General features: G+C 46.2%; 1 protein-coding gene across 1 annotated transcript in view; it reads right to left on the reverse strand.

The window, feature by feature from the left end:
• The window catches only part of SLIT3 (slit guidance ligand 3), a 610,776-nt gene that overhangs the window by 148,698 nt on the left and 442,870 nt on the right, over positions 1–19,208 (reverse strand). The window contains exon 7 of the mRNA XM_030829978.3: positions 2,563–2,634. Within this exon, the coding sequence (XP_030685838.1) occupies positions 2,563–2,634 (72 nt within the window). The remainder of the gene's footprint in view (positions 1–2,562; positions 2,635–19,208) is intronic.

The raw sequence follows: 19,208 nt of genomic DNA on the forward strand, positions 1-19,208 counted from the left end.
ACCTCAGGCTCTTCCCAACCCAAGGCCCTGCCTGTACAAGGCTGTCATTTCTTAGCCACCAAAGCATCAAGGCGGCTGGGTGGTTCCTGTCCGTTGTTCTGTGGTCTTTGCAGACAGAAACACCATATTTCATGTTGGCGAAACCACTTTTACAGAAGATAAGGTGAATGAATACAAATGCCAATTTGTAAAAGGTGCCTTTTAGCCACAGATGCTAAATTAAATTTCCAGCAAATCCTTTTAGAGAGGGTCAGCGTTCATTTTCTATAAAATGTGGCTTTCTGAATTCAATATAAAAGCTTTCCTTTAGAAATCCCATTTACGACTTCCTTCCTCTCTCCTCTTCCCCCCTTTCTCCACCACCAGCGCTCCCCCCTCACCACCGCACTTTAATTACAGTGAAGGGGGATTAGTCAGCTCAAGTCTCTGGGGAGTTCTCTACAGAGCCATCTCTGAAATTAAACTAAAGAGAAGACGGCAGCAGGCAGGGAGCAAAGAGAACAGACGAGATTGATGGATTGATCTGAACTCGTCAGATGAGTGTTCAGGACCACAGGGAAGGATGACAGCAGAAACAAGGAGAAAAAACTCTCCTACCCTCTTCCCCCACCCTTACAACAACCCAACAAAGGTCCAGACCTCATCACCTTCCCTGCCTCCCGTGGACCCCTCCCTGCTCTCTTATTGATGCTTTTCAACTGAAAATAACAGGAGGGGAGGTAGAAATCACAAAGCAGCAGCCCACAGGAGCTGGACTACCGGTTGCGCAGGTGAGAGCCGTACTTCTTCTATTCAACCCACTCGCCTGGGGAGATGCGGGCCCAGCACCCTGAGGACCCAGTGATTTCTCCTGCATCATTCCCTTTCATCAATCCATCTATCTATCTGTCTACCTAGGCCGCACCATGCAGCATGTAGGATGTGGGATCTTAGTTCCCCGACCTGGGATCGAACCCGTGCCCCCTGCATTGGGAGTGTGGAGTTTTAACCCCTGGACTGCCTGGGAAGTCCCACCACCCTCTTTTAAAAGGAAAGGAAGAAGATAGATTTTCTCGGCTGAATTCTGCTACCCCAGGAGGAACCAGAGGAAGAAATGGGCACAATGATGGAAGCTGAGCTTGGGTCCTCCTTCTATATAATAACTAGTATTTGCTGTGTGGACACCATGACCGGCACTTTACCTGTTAGTACATGTCACTCCCACCATAACTTTGAGGCAAGCGCTTATGAATTCACTATCTATGAAGAACAGAGAGATGAAGCAACTTGCCCAGAGTACGTGGCGGAGCTCGTATTTAACCTCAGGTCTGTCTGACTTCCAGCTCTGTGTCCTTCTAAGGGTTCTCTGTATCATCTCCTCATCCATTGCTTCATTGACCTTTGCTTCATTCTCACCTGAGATAAGGTCACCTTCTCACTAATGCAGGGGTCTCAAACCTTATAAGTATTGAGATCTCCTGGAGGGCTTGTTAGAAACAGATGGCTGGGTCCACCCCAGAGATTCTGATTCCATGGGTCTGAGGTGGGACCTGCAATTTTGCTTTTCAACAAGTTCCAGGTGATGCTGACACTACTGGTCTAGGGACCCCCACTTTGGGAACCACTGCTCTAAGGATTTTCACATCTGCTTGGATGCAATGTTGCTCAGTTGCTTGGTATTTTTAATCCAGATTTCTGGATAAATAGTACGATGATGATAATAATAATATAACTCTAAATACCATTTATTGTCTACTATGTGCCAGGCACTTTACTCTTGGGGGCTGACTCTCCCCTACTGCTGTGATATAAACTCCATTGGGGCTCCACCAACACAAGAAAAACATCAAGTATGAACCTCTTTGGAAAGGCCAGCAGAGTACATTTGCAGAGGAACTGAAAAAGGATTTCTGGCTGAGAGAGGAGAACTTCCCAGGTAACAAAGGCACTAGACCTGCTCTCGGTATGGGGCGCCATGGGGAGATTTGCTTTCTGAGTACACATTCTGGAAGGCTTGAGCCCACCCAACACATTAAAGATAAAGAATGGAGTTACTGCATTCTGACACCAGAATATCATCCAGGGAGCAGCGAAGTGTGGTGTGTGGCGGGTGGGAGGCTGGGGTGAAGGGGTAGCTAAGACTCCCCCTCCTCTACCGTTCCCAGAGCGGGAAGCAACTGTAGCCTTTGGCAGTAGGATAGAACTGCCAGTGGTACAGGACATGAACTAAACAAATGATGAATCATCACATCCCTGTTCTAAAAGTTCTGTGACGATGTAACACTAATAAACTTTTCCATCCAGGTGGAAAACACAAAGAAGATTTCCCCAGTCCAGGAAGATTCCCGGGGTGAAGAAAATTGAGTTGGCCTGAAGCAGGATGGTGGTTCAGAACCATGGATGGCTCCGTGACCCTTCCCCAAGTCTGCCCTCGCTCACCAACACACCTCAGTCAGCAGCAGAGGGAGGAGGTGTGTGGATGTAGGAACCAAGGGTGAGGTTTTACAAGCAGCTGAGAGTGATGCTCTGAAGCTGCATAAGGTGGGGAGCAGGTGGGGGAGGAAGCAGGGGACCTTTACTCACAAGGTTCGAATCTTCGGCATGTGGTTGAAGCTGGTGACCAGGATGCGGCTAATGTTGTTGTTATTGAGAGTGCTGCAGAGAGAGAGGAGAAACAGGTCAACAGGGCAGCAGTGTGGCAGGTACCAGGATGCTTATGGAAGGTGGGGAAGGGATGGATGTGACTGCAAGAGGGACCATCAATCAACAGCCATGGGTCAGTTGGTGCAGCAGCCGGAGACAAGCCTCCAGATGATAAGAGAATCCCTGATTCCTTTTCCAAGTGGATTCCTCCTTTCCTCTGCTGCCCTCTCAGTACTCACTTACCTACCTGGAGCCATAAGCTTGCCTCCTGAAATCCTACTGTGTCCTGAGTGCTTTGTTACAACGTCGCTGATTCCCACAACTACAATGCCAGTTACATATTCTTGTCCTCATTTTAGAGAGAAGGAAACAGATACAAAACATCTTGCTTAGTTGCACACAACCCTACAGGGGAGGCTTTATCCTTGTGTTATAGATGAGGAAGCTGAGCTTCAGAGAAGTAAACCTACTTCTCCAAGGACTCACAGCTATTAAGCTGTGGACATGGGATTTGAACCCAGTACTCGCTTGCTCCAAACTCCTTGCTCTGCCCATTATACATACTGCCTCATGCAGGATGCTATGTGGATAGGTTATTTTATGAGTATTTTCCAGCCATCTTCTGGCTCTTTAAGCACATCTTGTCTGAAGTGAGGCTGTGAGCTCTGTGAGCACAGGGATTCAGTCTCTACTTGCTTGCGCCTCCCGATGACCACGGATGGGGACTCCTCCAGTGCGGCATTGACACTGACTGGTATCTTTGTACAGGGAAAAGGGAAGAGACGGATGTGAGCCCCATAAACGGACCAGAATGAAATCAGCCTGTAGGTAAGTACGGCCCTGGGCTTACCCTTCTAGAAGGACCTATCATGGGAGCCCAGGGAAAGCATGGCAGCCAAGGAAACCATGTGCAGAGGTGGAAATGTTATGTAGCCGAAGGGCCCGTCTGGGTCGGTTATTTCAGTGACTATGCAGACAGAGGCAACCGTTCGCGGCAAGACTGGACCTAGTTCTCCACTCTCTGACCCACACCTGCCTCACTTTGCATCCCAAAGAGCAGGAGTGGGATAGAGCCCATGGTACGCTCCTTCGTGACGGCCACTTGCTCCTGTGCTCCCCCAAGGCCACATCAGATACCCTCTTCTCACCCATCCCCTCCTCTTACCCTCCCACGGGGTCCCACTGGCCCAGGAAGGAGTCTTTCTTTGGAAGCCTTCACTGGTTAAAACAGACTTCTTTTGCCCCTGGCTCTCGGTAAACACGTTATCTTCCTCTTAAAACACCCTCTAACATTTTCTATCTTATGCCTTACTACAGTCCCAAGGCCTGGTCCATACATGGTTCAGATGGAGTCTTATATACCCTAGTTGTGTGGTCTCGGGCCAATGATCAACATCTCTTAACCACAGCTTCTTCATCGGCAGAAGGAGGCAGGCAATGGTACCTACCTCCCAGGCTGGTAAAAGGCTTAGCAGACAGTATGTGCTCAGTCATTGAGGCTACCGTTTAACTGATGTTGGTGGAGAGAATCTAGTCCTGTCCTGGTCATTCCTGTTCCCCTGACACAACCCCAACCCCCAAAGGAATATAAACAGAGGTGTGTCTGGCACACAGTGGCCCCCATACACACCCCACCCCACCCGAGGGGCCCTGCACAGATGCTTTCTCCCCTGGGGACACTAGTCGCAGCAGGATTCCAGGGACCACAAACTCCTCACCCCATGCTATTCTTCAAGGCCTTTGGCCAAAAAGGCCAGGAGGAAATCTATTTACGCAGGCACAGAACCTAATAATTTTTCCTCCCTCCCCCCCGTATTTCTTCTGCACCTACCTTGCGTCTGGCATTATTTGAGGCATAGAGTATGATAAAGAGGAATGAACCGAATTTACACTGCCTGCTTCTGCCCACTCTGGAACTTTACTATACACCGATTCAGACACTTGACATTTTATGAAGTTGAACCTACGTAGCTATTTTGTTTCACGTGGCTTATCTTTTCTATGAGTGTGTGTGTGTGTGTGTGTGTGCGCGTGTGTGTGTGTGAATCCATCCTATCTCCATCCACCCAGGAAGTGTTCAGAGCATGTCATCAGACAGGGCGGGAGAATCTGTCCTTCCCATCGGTCCGGGCTCTCCTGCCTTGGTAGGGAGTTTCCGAGGAGCGAGGGCTATGTTCGCCATCCCACCCCCTCTCCAGCGGATTAGGAATGCCTCCAGGGCAGAAACAATGCCTTCATTTCTGCTTCTATCCATCCCAGAGTTCTAGGCTCCACACCTGGGGGATACCTAGTTAGGGTCGTTGACTCACTACCAAACAAAAATCTGAGTGTCCCCCTTATCTCTCAAAAGCAAAGAGCAAGAAGCCTTTGCAGAAAAGAGGCTTCCTTCCAAACATACCCAGCAACTCAACATCAGGCTGAGTTCACAGCCAGCCCTAATTCAGCTGAATATACAGTGCAGTTATATGCCGGGCTTGGATTCTAACTGCATCCGGCAGTCGTCCGGCAGCGGTGACTTATTAATGTATGACTACACTGATATTTAAACGTAAGCCGTAATGAGGGCTATAAAACATTTACGATAATAGCAATTATTCCCGAACCAAAGTGACTAAACACAGTATTCAGACCTTCATGATTTGCCGTGTGGGGCTGCCCGGCCCAGGGACGTCAGAGGGTTGCTAACCTCTTAGATGCTGATCTCCATGGCAGCTACAGTTTCTTTTTCCCTAATAGACACAGATTTATTCGATTTCCAGTCTTGGTGGCTTTTGCCCATGCAGGGAGCACTCTGCTCTATCTGGTTCTTGTGTCCCAGCCTAAGCAGCCGGCATCTGATGGAGATGTCACTGTCATGACCCTGATGCAGAAGAGCAGAGTGGGTGAGCATGGCCTCAAAGGCAACGACCCGGTTTAGATCCTGCCTCTGCCACTTACGGCGCGTGCAACCATGAGTAAGTTTTCATAATCTTATTAAGCTTCCTCCTCTGTAACACGGGGCAGAGAGCAGCATTGATCTCACAGAGCTTTCCTGGTGATTAAACGAGATGGTACTAATAATTGCCAACATTAACCGCGAGCTTATTTTATGCCAGGCAGGCACTGGGCTGAGGGTCCTACTTGTCATCTCATTTCTCTAACCACCCGATGAGGCAGGCACCTTTCTATCACCTCCATGTCATGGATGAAGCAAGTGGTGGTCCCAGGACTTAAATCCACACAAGCCGGACTCCAGAAATGACACCTGCCTTAGTTGTCTAAGGCTGCTGTAACAGATTACCACACCTTCTGTGGTTTAAAGCAACGTAAACTTATTCTCATACAGTCTGGAGGTCAGAAGTCTAAAATGGGTTCACGGGACTGTGTTTCTTCTAGCGGCCTCAAGAGGAGAATTCATTTCCTTGTCTTTTGCGGCTTGTAGAGGCTACCATATTCCCTGGCTCATGGCCCCTTCCTTGTATCACTCCGACCTCTTGCTTCTGTTGTCACATCTCCTACTGTTCACTCTGATGTCCTGCCTCCCTCTTAAGAGGACCTGTGTGATGACACTTAGAGCCTGACTGGATAATCCAGGATAACCTCCCCATCTCAGGATTCTTAGTCATATATGTCAAGTTCCTTTTGCCACATAAGGTACGATTCATAAGTTCCTGGGATGAGGACATGAACATCTTTGGGGGGACATTATCCAGCTGACCATCACGCCCTTGAAACAGGGCATGGAAAGCACACTTGTTAGCACACTGCCTGGCTCATAGGCAGTGATCGGTAATTATTAGCTATTATTATCTTAGCTTGTGTTTGCTTGGTCTTTTATGATTTACAGTATACTTTCACATTCATCTTATTTGGTACTTGAAGCACTCTGAGGTTGAAATTATTATCCCCATCTTACAGATGAGAAATTTGAGGCTATAAGACATAAGAGACCTACCCAGGGTAGCAACGAGCTCCTAGAGTATTCAGGACTCACTACTCTTTCTTTTCACAGTTTCTCCCAACTTTATCACTACCTCCCGTTTTCAGGGCAAGTTTGTTACTCCAGCAAAGATATTCTCTGTCATTTCCACTCAGGGACCCAAAGCCGGAAATAACTGAGCAAGCCTCCCATTGCCTCTTGTTCTAGAAACTTCCTTGAAAATTAATCAACAGAAAAAATAAATGGTTTGGTCTGACAATGACCCACCTCCACCCCCATTAGATGACTGCCCAAGCCTAACCTATGGTGACCTCATCAACCTCACCTTACTTATTACTTCCATTTCCTGGAAGAGTTTTGCTAGTTCTAGAATCTAGCTTTAATCTCACTGCCCTGTTCCTATTGAGAAGATATGCTTTACCCCACGTCGCCCCAGTTGGAAGCTTTTCTTCAAGTAAGTGCTCTTAATTCAGCATTTTCCATCAGGTTTCAAGCTCAAGTTCAGGGTCACATTAATTCTATGAAACTTCAAGACTGTCCTGGCCTCCCCTCTTTGTACCATGACAAGCTACTGAACGGGCATTTCAGTATGAACTAGAAATAATGCAATTTCCCCCCATCAGATTTATTTATTTAGTTAGTTATTTTTTAAATTGGGGTATAGTTGTTTTACCATGTTGTGCTAGTTTCTACTGTACAGCAAAGTGAAGTGGAGTTCCCTGTGCTGTACAGCAGGTTCTTATTAGTTATCTATTTTATACATATTAGTGAATATATGTCAACCCTAATCTCCCAACTCATCCCACCCCCAACCCCCTGCTTTCCCCCCTTGGTGTCCATATATTCATTCTCTACATCTGTGTCACTATTTCTGCCTTGCAAACTGGTTCATCTGTACCATTTTCTAGATTCCACATATATGCGTTAATATACGATATTTGTTTTTCCCTTTCTGACTTACTTCACTCTGTATGACAGGCTCTAGGTCCGTCCCCGTCTCTGCAAATGACCCAATTTCACTCCTTTCTATGGCTGAGTAGTATTCCATTGTGTATATGTATCACATCTTCTTTATCCCTTTGTCTGTCGATGGACACTTAGGTTGCTTCCATGTCCTGGCTATTGTAAACAGTGCTGCAGTGAATATTGTGGTATATGACTCTTCTTGAATTATGGTTTTCTCTGGGTATATGCCCAGGAGTGGGATTGCTAGGTCATATGGTAATTCTATTTGTAGTTTTTTAAGGAACCTCCATACTGTTCTCCATAGTGGCTGTATCAACTTACATTCCCACCAACAGTGCAAGAGGGTTCCCTTTTCTCCACACCCTCTCCAGCATTTACTGTTTGTAGATTTTTTGATGATGGCCATTCTAACTGGTGTGATGCGGTACCTCATTGTAGTTTTGATTTGCATTTCTCTAATAATTAGTGGTGTTGAGCAGCTTTTCATGTGCGTCTTGCCCATCTGTATGTCTTCTTTGGAGAAATGTCTATTTAGGTCTTCTGCCCATTTTTGGATTGTGTTGTTTGTTTTTTTAATATTGAGCTGCATGAGCTGTTTATATACTTTGGAGATTAGTCCTTTGTCCATTGATTCGTTTGCAAATATTTTCTCCCATTCTGAGGGTTGTCTTTTCCCCTTGCTTATAGTTTCCTTTGCTGTGCAAAAGCTTTTAAGTTTCATTAGGTCCCATCTGTTTATTTTTATTTTCACTACTCTAGGAGGTCGGTCAAAAAAGATCGTGCTGTGATTTATGTCAAAGAGTGTTCTTCCTATGTTTTCCTCTAAGAGTTTTATAGTGTCCAGTCTTACATTTAGGTCTTTAATCCATTTTGAGTTTATTTTTGTATGGTGGTAGGAAGTGTTCTAATTTCATTCTTTAACATGCAGCTGTCCAGTTTTCCCAGCACCACTTATTGAAGAGACTGTCTTTCCTGCATTGTATACCCTTGCCTCCTTTGTCATAGATTAGTTGACCATAGGTGTGTGGGTTTATCTCTGAGCTTTCTATCCTGTTCCATTGATCTGTATTCCTGTTTTTGTGCCAGTACCATATTGTCTTGATTACTGTAGCTTTGTAGTGTAGTCTCAAGTCAGGGAGTCTGATTTCTCCAGCTCCTTTTTTCTTTCTCAAGATTGCTTTGGCTATTTGGGGTCTTTTGTGCCTCCATACAAATTTTAAGATTTTTTGTTCTAGTTCTATAAAAAATGCCATTGGTAATTTGATAGTGATTGTCCTGAATCTGTAGATTGCTTTGGGTAGTATAGTCATTTTCACAATATTGATTATCCCAATCCAAGAACACGGTATATCTCTCCATCTGTTTGTATCGTCTTTGATTTCTTTCATCAGTGTCTTATAGTTTTCTGCATACAGGTCTTTTGCCTCCTTAGGTAGGTTTATTCCTAGGTATTTTATTCTTTTTGTTGCAACAGTGAATGGGACTGTTTCCTTAATTGTTGTTAGTGTATAGGAATGCAAGAGATTTCTGTGCATTAGTTTTATATCCTGCAGCTTTACCAAATTCATTGATTAGCTCTAGTAGTTTTCTGGTGGCATCTTTGGGATTCTCTATGTATAGTATCATGTCATCTGCAAAAAGTGACAGTTTTACTTCTTCTTTTCCAATTTAGATTCCTTTAATTTCTTTTTCTTCTCTGATTGATGTGGCTAGGACTTCCAAAACTATGTTGAATAATAGTGGCGAGAGTGGACATCCTTGTCTTCTTCCTGATCTTAGAGGAAATGCTTTCAGTTTTTCACCATTGAGAATGATGTTTGTTGTGGGTTTTTCCTATATGGCCTTTATTATGTTGAGGTAGGTTCCCTCAATGCCCACCTCCTGGAGAGTTTTTTTTATCATAAATGGGTGTTGAATTTTGTCAAAAGCTTTTTCCACATCTATTGAGATGATCATATGTTTTTTTCTTCTTCAATTTGTTAATGTGCTATATCACATTGATTGATTTGCATATATTGAAGAATCTTTGCATCCCTGTGACAAATCCCACTTGATCATGGTGTATGATCCTTTTAATGTGTTGTTGGATTCTGTTTACTTGTATTTTGTTGAGGATTTTTGCATCTATATTCATCAGTGATACTGGTCTGTAATTTTCTTTTTTTGTAGTATCTTTATCTGCTTTTGGTATCAGGGTGATGGTGGCCTTGTAGAATGAGTTTGGGAGTGTTCCTTCCTCTGCATTTTTTTTTTTTTTTTTTTTTTTTATGGTACGCGGGCCTCTCCCTGTTGTGGCCTCTCCCGCTGTGGAGCACAGGCTCCGGACGCGCAGGCTCAGCGGCCATGGCTCACGGGCCCAGCCACTCCGCGGCATGTGGGATCTTCCCGGACCGGGGCACGAACCCGTGTCCCCTGCGTCAGCAGGCGGACTCTCAACCACTGCGCCACCAGGGAAGCCCCTATGCAATTTTTTGCAAGAGTTTGAGAAGGATACCCCATGGCATTTAAAAGACAGTCCATCTACCTCCCATTTCTCTCTTATAAAGCCCCTACTTACCCCATTATATATACTATATTTCTATTGAGACTAACCTGTATCCTGTCTAGTCTCTTTTCTGTTTTGTCATAATTGGAGCATTAATGTCTAATGAAAAGGGACTGTTTTCCATATTAAAATCATCTGTGTGGACAATCCTACTTCTACCAGTGGATCCCACTCTCTCTTCCTTGTGAGCACTAGAAAGGGGGCATTAAACTTTTTTTCCAGGGCACTAGGGGATCACTTACTCTTGCTCCTATAGTGCACGTAATTGAACACTGGTACCCGGACAAAGTTTGTGTTTCCCTGTGTTCCTTAGCTAAATACTGGGGCATCCAGGCAAGACAAGGGCTCCTAGTCGCAATGTATGTATGAAGCAGTGGTACACATACCCGTCTGTTCCAGGGGTTGGCAAACTACTGCCTAAAGGCTAAAGCCCATCCAATGCAGCCTGTTTTTGTAAATACAGTTTTACTAATTTGTTTATGTACTGTCTATGGCTGCTTTCACATTACAGCAGCTGAGTAGTTGCAACAGAGACCATATGGCCTGAAAGCCTAAAATATTTACTAACTGGCTTTTTATAAACCATGTTTGCTGCCCACTGGCTGCTCTAGAACTGGGCAGTTCCGGTCCTGTCTTTGCCAATGATTAGCTGTGATATGCTGGGCGAGTCACATAACTGCTTGGTAAGGAGAGGGGATTAGGTCAACGACTTTCAAAACTTAAAGACTGTAAAACATCGGCAGGAAAACCCCAATGGCAAGTGGTAGGGCTGTGATTTAAAACCAGGCAATCTCACCCTAGAATCCACACTTCTTATTCCCATTCCATGCTCCCACCTGGAAAGCTGGGTCCCACTGCTCCTGGAACCTGTAATGATGTGAGGGAATGAGAGCCTAGCAGAAGGCCCTGTTCAAGAGACAGGGCAGGAGAACCCAGCTTGGGATGGGCAGGGAATGAACTTGGACAGTGGTTCTCCAGTTGTGGTCCCTAGATATGCAACATCACCTGTGGACTCGTTAAAGATGCATATTTTCAGTATATGCATCAGGCCAACCTACTGAATCAGCAACTCTGGTGTAGGCCCAGCTTTGTGTGTTTCACTGAATGAGAGGATTCTTATGCAAGCTCAAGTTAGAGAACCACTGAACTAGGGAAAAGGCTAAGGACCGAGCCTTGACCTGAATGTGGAGGGCAGCATATGGCTGCCCTGGAGACCGAAGGCCTCTTGTGCGGAGAGCAGAAGGGAGTTGCGTCTCTTCCTGTTTAGGGAGAGGCCCAAGTTCGTAAGTAGTACGCAGTCCTCAATGGAGGCGGCTGTGATCACTCTTCGAGAGGTCCGACTTGATTTCTGCCCCTGGCTCCCCGATGATCTCTGCTGAGGGCTGAAGTGTGGCTCTCCCTTGCATCACTCAAGATAACCATCTTTGATCTGGAGGAGCTAAGTCCAGCCGCAGCCACGCCACACTGGCAACCTTAATAAGGCTGACATTTCCCTCCGTCTCCTCCGATTAGGCCATTGCTTTGTCAGGCTGTGCTTTCCTGGCTCTGGGTGTAATCTGCGTGTTGTGTGTCCATAACACTATGTAATTGGCTCTAATGCAGCAATATTATCTGTGAGCATGCATCACATAATTGCAAAACCAGGCATCCACAGTGAGTGCCACTGCAGTCTCCCAGAGTGCCAAGCTTCCCAGGGATGCTCTTGGAACCCCTCTTCTTCCCCTCTGCACAGGTGGGGATCCAGACTCCTTGGGTCAGAGAGACCGTCTTGGTAGCTTGGCCCATTCATCTCCTGTCTCAAGGCAGGTTGACTTCTTCTTAAGTCTAGATAAATAAGGTGGTTCCCTCTTTAAGGGTCACCAGGAAGGAGACTCTTGGTGGGTCATCTGCAGTCATGGCCATGGCAACAGGATGTCTTTTTAAAGTGAGTCTAGAGATCGATTCCCTGACTTGTACTTACACATGTGGGAGCCCAGTGGCCAGCACTCTAAACTCAGGAGATAGAACTACCTCCCACAAGGCCTACATTGAATTCACAGGGCCAGGCACAACCAAAGTAGGCAGAATCATTTCCTAAAGAGCAGATGAGTGCAAACACTGTGGCTGGACCCTGTGGGAAATACCTAAATGGCTGCCACGGGGGCATGAAAGTACAGAGGGGTTCTGGTAGCATGTAGACCTCAAAGGGAGGGTCTGGCAGGGCTCACTTCTGCCTCTCCCTCTTGCTGTGTCAAAACAGGACTGGCTTGTCCTGGTCTTGCTTGGTGGGTGCTGACTGACAGCTATCATGGTACCAGGAATCAACCGTGGTATCTACTGCTGATGACTGGGCCCTTCCACATTCTCCTGGATCCTGGGAATGTGAAAGCTGTTGGCTAGCTCGGCCCATTAGGCTGTGTGTAGGTGGCATCTCTGTGGACTTGGCCCTGGGAGAGCACACACTGAATGCCACTGGGCCTACCGAGGTCGAGAGAGGCATCCCCAAGCCTCTCTCCCAGCCCGGGGTCTCTCCCCAACTGCACTGACTCAGTCATTTTTGGATGAAGTTCCCTGACTGTTTCCTCCTATCAAAGCTGAACTTGACTTTCTCACCCAGCTATGCACTGTTCTGATTTGGCTGGAAGCTCTGGGAAATTCCAGAAATCAGGAAGAATAATGTACCATAATGTGTCCTTCGAGAAACCTAAACTGATGTTATAGGTTCTCCCATGAGCTCTCTGCTTTCCTCCAATGAGGTGGACTAGTAAAGGATACTACTTTGAGGTGAGCTTGCCAAGAACTTCCAATAAAGATGCCCATGATAATAACAACAACAATACTAATGCTATTGATCATGTTTTTGCTAATTGCATGCATTATCTCATTTAATTCTTCCAACAATCCTGAGATACTCTTGTCATTTCCACTTTGGACCCTGGAAAGATCAATGAACTCTGCCCCGATCACATAACAGTAGAGTTGTGGAGCCAATATTTGAATCCAGGAAAGTGTCACACCAGATCCTATATTTTTTATCATTACACAAAGCTGCCTCTTACAGGACTGCCTTCGGCAGACATCGGCCATCCAACTTCCCTGCCGTCCAGAGGTGGAGGTGAATCATACGTGTTAGTGGTAGACTCAGACCTGCCTGGCCTCGATGTGTCAGGGACACAGGTGTTTGCCTCGCTGTCAAGGCTGCTCAAAGCAACAGCATCACCCGACCCTCCTCTGGTCCCAGGAACAGAGAAAGCTCAGCACGGACAGGAGGACGGTAGTAGAGGCTACAGAGAAGAGAGGGCAATCGTGGCTCAACGCCTTCCAAGGTCCAGGCTTGGCCGATGAGTCTAAGTGTTGCCAAAAGCCGCCCTGACTGTTGGATTGGCCGACTGGGATTTTTCAGAACACCATGAAGAACCAAGAGTCCAGATCTGCTCCTTGAGAAAAGCTCATCTTTTGCCTGTTTGGAGCAGACAATGAGTCTCTGAGGGCAGATGTGGCAGGAGGAATGAAAGATGGAGGGAGAGAGAAGAGAGAGGAGGGTGGGAAGCCATCTCCCTTACGGTACCTCCTCTCCTGGACTATCATGGGTGCTGCCTAATACTGATTTCCCTCATCTCCCTGAGGACCGTTTAAATTAAAGCTCATAACCATTGTGTGGGCATATAATGAAAACAACTGATGCTGCACTGATTAGTCCATTACTCTCAACTGTTAGAAAACATAATGACCTCACAAGGGGCCTTATTCACTGACGTATAGCAGTCGGGCTCTCATTTGACACCTCAAATTAGCAGCCAAAGCAATAACAGCTGGGGTTTTTGTCTCAATATTTGTACCCGACTCTAAAGTGATCTGGCACTGGGTGAGCGTTATTTTTAAACACAGAGCTCTCACCGCCAAGTAACATTTTAAATGGTCTCCAGGTGTCATGTAAAACCTACAGAAATAAATAAAAACAATCAGCTGCCAGTTGGGGCCTCTGATGATATGGATTCCTTAACAACAGGGCTTGTCTTTGGTTCTGCCTTCATTATACATTCATATTATGACAGGCAGAAACTCGTCTCCATCCACCCAGCGGAGCCTCAGTGTTAAAAAAAAAAAAAAAAAAAGATGCCTGCAAAATAAATGTAAAAAGTGGAAGGGCAAAAGAGAAAGATGAATCTTCAAATCCCACCATTGCTCAGTTAGATGCCTGCGGTGTAAGTACTCGTGATGCTCCAGTGTTTTTGGTTCCTGGATTCTGAAGAACGCCTTACTCGTTTACTGAGATCATCACAGATACTGCCTAGCGGCGATGCAGTATGATTCAACTGCCTCCCAATGACCAACTGAATTGTAAAATGTACCTTAAACGACAACATGAATGAGATGGCCTCAGTCTTCTAATTCTATTTCATCATCTGTAAACTGGGAGCCTGGACAATCAATCTTGTCTACTATATTATTTAGAAACCAGGCACTTTCCAGTGTGCAAGATGTCTGCTGGGGGTGAAAGAATGACCTCCAACTTACATGACTGGATAGGTGAGTTTGTAATTGAGAGAGAGAGAAACAGACAATTCCACCTCAGCTGCCTTTGAGCCAGGAAGAGAGGAAGAAGGGGAAAGTTCTTAAATACCCATGAACGTGTACACTAAGAGGCGGAAGACAGCACGTCTGTTTTATCCCCCGCTGTGTAGGCAGGACCTAGCTCTGTGTTTGGCACAAAGGATGACTCAATAAATATTTACTGAAGGAATGGGTGAGTTTCCAAATGCAAAGGGTCATGCTTTTGGCATCTTTCGATAAAAAATAAATTTCCACTCTAAACAGCCTTCTGGGCTGATCTGGGAGTACAAAGTCAATTGCCTACAGGAGCGAGGCTTGATAGCTGAGGAACGGAACTGTGTGTAAACACAACTCTACTACTCGGGACCATCGCTTCTCATTTCAAAGGTTTGCTGCTACGCTGGAATATCGGTGCAGTGCCACCAGTTTTCTCCTCTTGTTAAAGAGAAAGCCAGACATCTAGAATTTTTATGTGAAATCTCCTTGTTCCTCCATATTGGTGATTAAATCGCCTGAAGGAGCTAAAGTCACAAAGGAAACATACCCAGGGGCTGGATTTGGCTTGCAGAAGCCAGTTTTCAGTCTCTCAACCAAACGGATTACTTTAACAATCTGAATCAAATACAGATATTTAACATCTATATAGCACACATGGGCTATATAAATAAATAAATCATCAAAGTATTTTAATGGCATTGTGGTGCTGTGTGGTTAAAGCCTTCTTCCCATACTGCATCTCCTGAAGGGCAGGCTCTGGCTAAGGCACGCTCCAGGAACCTACTATTCAAACCGACTACCTTTAAACGGTTGAAAATTGATATTCAATGCTTCCCCCCCAACCATCATTACTCGGGGACAAAGAGCCCTGAAGAAGTGTCTGTTTATAGGGTAAAACTGTGTTCCACCAGGCCTGTGCACTCTTGTCTGGTTTCTGTTTGCTACTCATCAGCTCTGTGACTAAACACATAAGTTATTTCTCGTGGACGGTTTGGAACTTAGCCACTTCAGAGCTGTTAGCAGAAAAAACTGTACAGCGTGCTGGAAGGAGGCTCTGCTCTTGGGCTGAGATGTCAGAAGGAACTTGTTTTTACCTGCTGATGTTTGTAAGGGAAGGACTCTCTCAGGGAACTGGGTATAGTTTACACTTCGGGCTATTTAAGGCTCAAAGATGGGGTCCCTGGTGCTTACTCATAGGGCCTTGGGTCACCCCTACTAGCTGGGATCAATGATGCAGAATTTGATCTCTTCCCAGACTGCCCTCTGACTGGGGTACCGGTATCCCCCAAGCAGTGGCTGCAGGACTGGAAGGCTCTAGAAAGGGAGGGTGTGTTCCCCGTGTTGAAGGTAAAATGTTCCCTCTGGTAAAACGCTGGAGATTAAGGGATGGTGAGATGGATAGGACATAAAGGCTGGCCCCACTAATTTTTGTTTCCTGCCTGCTGATATAGGGAAAGCTTAGATGGCAATATACAGCATTAGGTAACAGTCAACAGACCCATTTTCTGGCCTAGTTCTTCCGTGAAATTTTCCTATAGCTGTGGGCAAGTCACTTAACCTTTCTGGGGAGTTTCTTTCTCTTCAAATGAAGTGGTGGGACCAGTTGACCTCCAGGGTCTTCCCCCGGAGCCTGCAGTTCCACTCTCCAATTTCACTTGGGCTGATGTTGGCTCTAAAATGGCATTTCTGGAAATGGGAATAGTTTTCCAGAAGGTGGTGGAAGGGATTGTGGATGCCCAGATCTATCCAGGTCTGCATAAAGACAGGACATCTGACCAAACTCTGAAAGCTGCAACCAGCCCCCGCTGTGAAGCATCTGAAAATAGTTGCACGGGGTCGGCTCTTTCTTTCTCTCTTTATGCAGACACCAGGCTCAGCTTCTGCGGGGTTAACGGGCTTGTATCCCTAACTGCCTGCCGCATCTTCCGTTTATGTATGCAGAAGCGATGGGTCTAGACAATGGGAGTGATTTTCCTACCTGGTTGACTTTGTGGAAGTCATTTGCAGAGCTGAGAGAAGTGAATAATTGGGATCCAGAAACTAATTCACTCAGAGAGGGTTTTGCTTTGACGGGAGACGGTTTTAATAAGCCTGCTCCTGGGCTTCAGTGAAAATAGGTCTTTTGGGGGTATAAGATCCAGATGTTTAAATTAAGAGAGAGAAAGGGCAGAGTGGGGGGGGGTGAGGGGAGTGGCAGGTATTTCAAAGTACCTAGCTTCAGAAAATATACCGTTTAAACATTGTGCTTATTAATGGATGTGAAATGGCTCCAGGGGTTTGGAGCGGGGCAGGCAGGAGAGCTGGCCTGGTGGCAGCTATGGAAATTTGCAGAGGGCATGCCCTGTCCAAATGCGGTCCTTGCCCCTCAGCTCTAAACCTGCACTATCCGATAAGGCAGCCACAAGCTACGTGTGGCAATTTAAATTCATATCAAGTAAAATTAAACAAAGCTAAACATTTAGTTTCTTAGTTGCACTAGCCACCTTTCACGTGCTCTAGAGTCACACGTGGCTAGTGGCTATCATACTGGACAGCTCAGATATGAAACGTTTCCTTCATCACAGAGTGCCCTTTAGTGCAGGGGTTCCCAACCCCCGGGCCGCGGAACAGTACCCGGCCTCAGCCCGTTAGAAACCGGGCCGCACAGCAGGAGGTGAGTGGCGACAGACAAGCGAGGGAAGCCTCATCTACTGCTCCCCATTGCTCCCCATTGCTCGCATTACGGCCTGAACCATCCCCTGCCCACCCCCTACTCCCTTGCGTGGAAAAATTGTCTTCCACGAAACCAGTCCCTGGTGCCAAAAAGGTTGGGGACCGCTGCTTTAGTGGACAATGCTGCTCCGGGGCGTCAAAGCCACATGTCAACCCAGGGTTTCCACAGCTTCTAAATATTCAAGGGAAGTTGAAATCACATACTTTCCTATAAAATTACCCAGGAGTTAAGTGTTGGGAATGAATTCTAATTTTTTTAAACACTGGAAAGACCAAAACATTAAAAAACAGAAAGAAACCTCACATTGGCAGGTTTCATTCAATCAATGGATAAAATAGAGCTGGTAGCCGGGGTCCTCAAAAGAGAATGGGCTCTCTACAGCTTTTCTACAGTGAGTCCAAATATGGCCTTGGAGAAATAGAACCATTATTCCCTTCATCCCTCCTCCTCAACATCCCTTACTCGTGTGCACCTTCAAAGATAGGAAGTGAACGCTCAGGGAAAGGTAAAAACGATGCTCTGATTCTCCCCAGCTCTGTGTCTCTATGTCTTCTCCATGCTCTCCTCCCCTCCATAAAGCCAAGTGACAGGAGGGATCAATTTCCTAGGATCTTGGCTTTCAGGACCCAGTTCTGTAGAGTAATGGACTCTTGGCCATAGGTAAGCCACACCAGCCAGTATTCCAAACCCTGGGTGGAAGTGGCAGCATCAGTCATAGGCAGGTTTGAAGGGCATTCAAGAGCTGATAAGGGGCAGGATACAAAAGGTGCTCAAACACTGGTCACCAAAGCCACTGTTGGCAGCTGGGGCATGGAGAAAGGGTAGTGTCTGACCATCGGCACAGGAGCGCCTTTTCAAATCAGCACAGAAGCTCTGTTTTGGGAGTGAACTGACCCCTGAATGCGTTTGGCAGCTCTGAGGCATTTCCTCACCAGCCACATGCTCCTGAGAGAAAACCCTCTAGGATATTTTTTTCAAAGATGCAAAGGTATTTTTCCATTTTGTTTTAGGTGGGACAAAGCAAACCAAAAGGCTGCCCCCAAACCTAGTCTGTCAGGCCAGAATTTCAGCCCGGAGACCTAGTGGCTGTAGTCTACAGCCCTTGGGGACAGCAAGACTGTTACCTGATTCCACCTAAGTACTGCTCATAGGAGATGCCGACAGCGGGAGTCTTACTGATTCAAGACCCTCTGTTGGTGAAGAACGATTCAATGATCTTCACCATATCCTCTCAATTCAGGAATGAAGAGCAATACATTTTCAATTCAGAAAGTAAACTAGCCTTTAGTGAACAGGAAAATGAAATAAAATGGAAACCACTAGAACCCCCCAGATTCTAGTTTCTTGGACTATTAAAGGGCTGCTTTTTTTTTTCTGCAGTACGCGGGCCTCTCACTGTTGTGGCCTCTCCTGCTGCGGAGTACAGGCTCCGGACGCTCAGCGGCCATGGCTCACGGGCCCAGCCACTCCGCGGCACGTGGGATCTTCCCGGACCGGGGCACGAACCTGCGTCCCCTGCATCGGCAGGCGGACTCTCAACCACTGCGCCACCAGGGAAGCCCGAGGGCTGCTTATTTAAATGGAAAAGATTATTTTACATTTCAAAGAAATGTTCACTTTTTCCTTAAGCTGATGTTCTCAAAACCAAGTTTGTCATTTTAAGAGCTTGACTATGATCCAGCTCCCAGTCTGGGTGACTATGAAGGAGGGGTGTGCATTTATGGGAAACCCAGTTCCCTTCCTAGTACTTTGAGGGTTGAATGGAAGTTAACTATGTTTTCCACAAAGTACAAATTTAATCCTAATTGCCTCAACAAATCACAATTTGCAGCACAGTACCCAAAAAATTATATTCTGGAGATATTTTAAGACTTTCATTAAGCAATGACAGTTCTATATTCAAAGCTATGTCA

Source organism: Globicephala melas, chromosome 3, assembly GCF_963455315.2.
Source record: "Globicephala melas chromosome 3, mGloMel1.2, whole genome shotgun sequence".
Lineage (NCBI taxonomy): Eukaryota > Metazoa > Chordata > Mammalia > Artiodactyla > Delphinidae > Globicephala > Globicephala melas.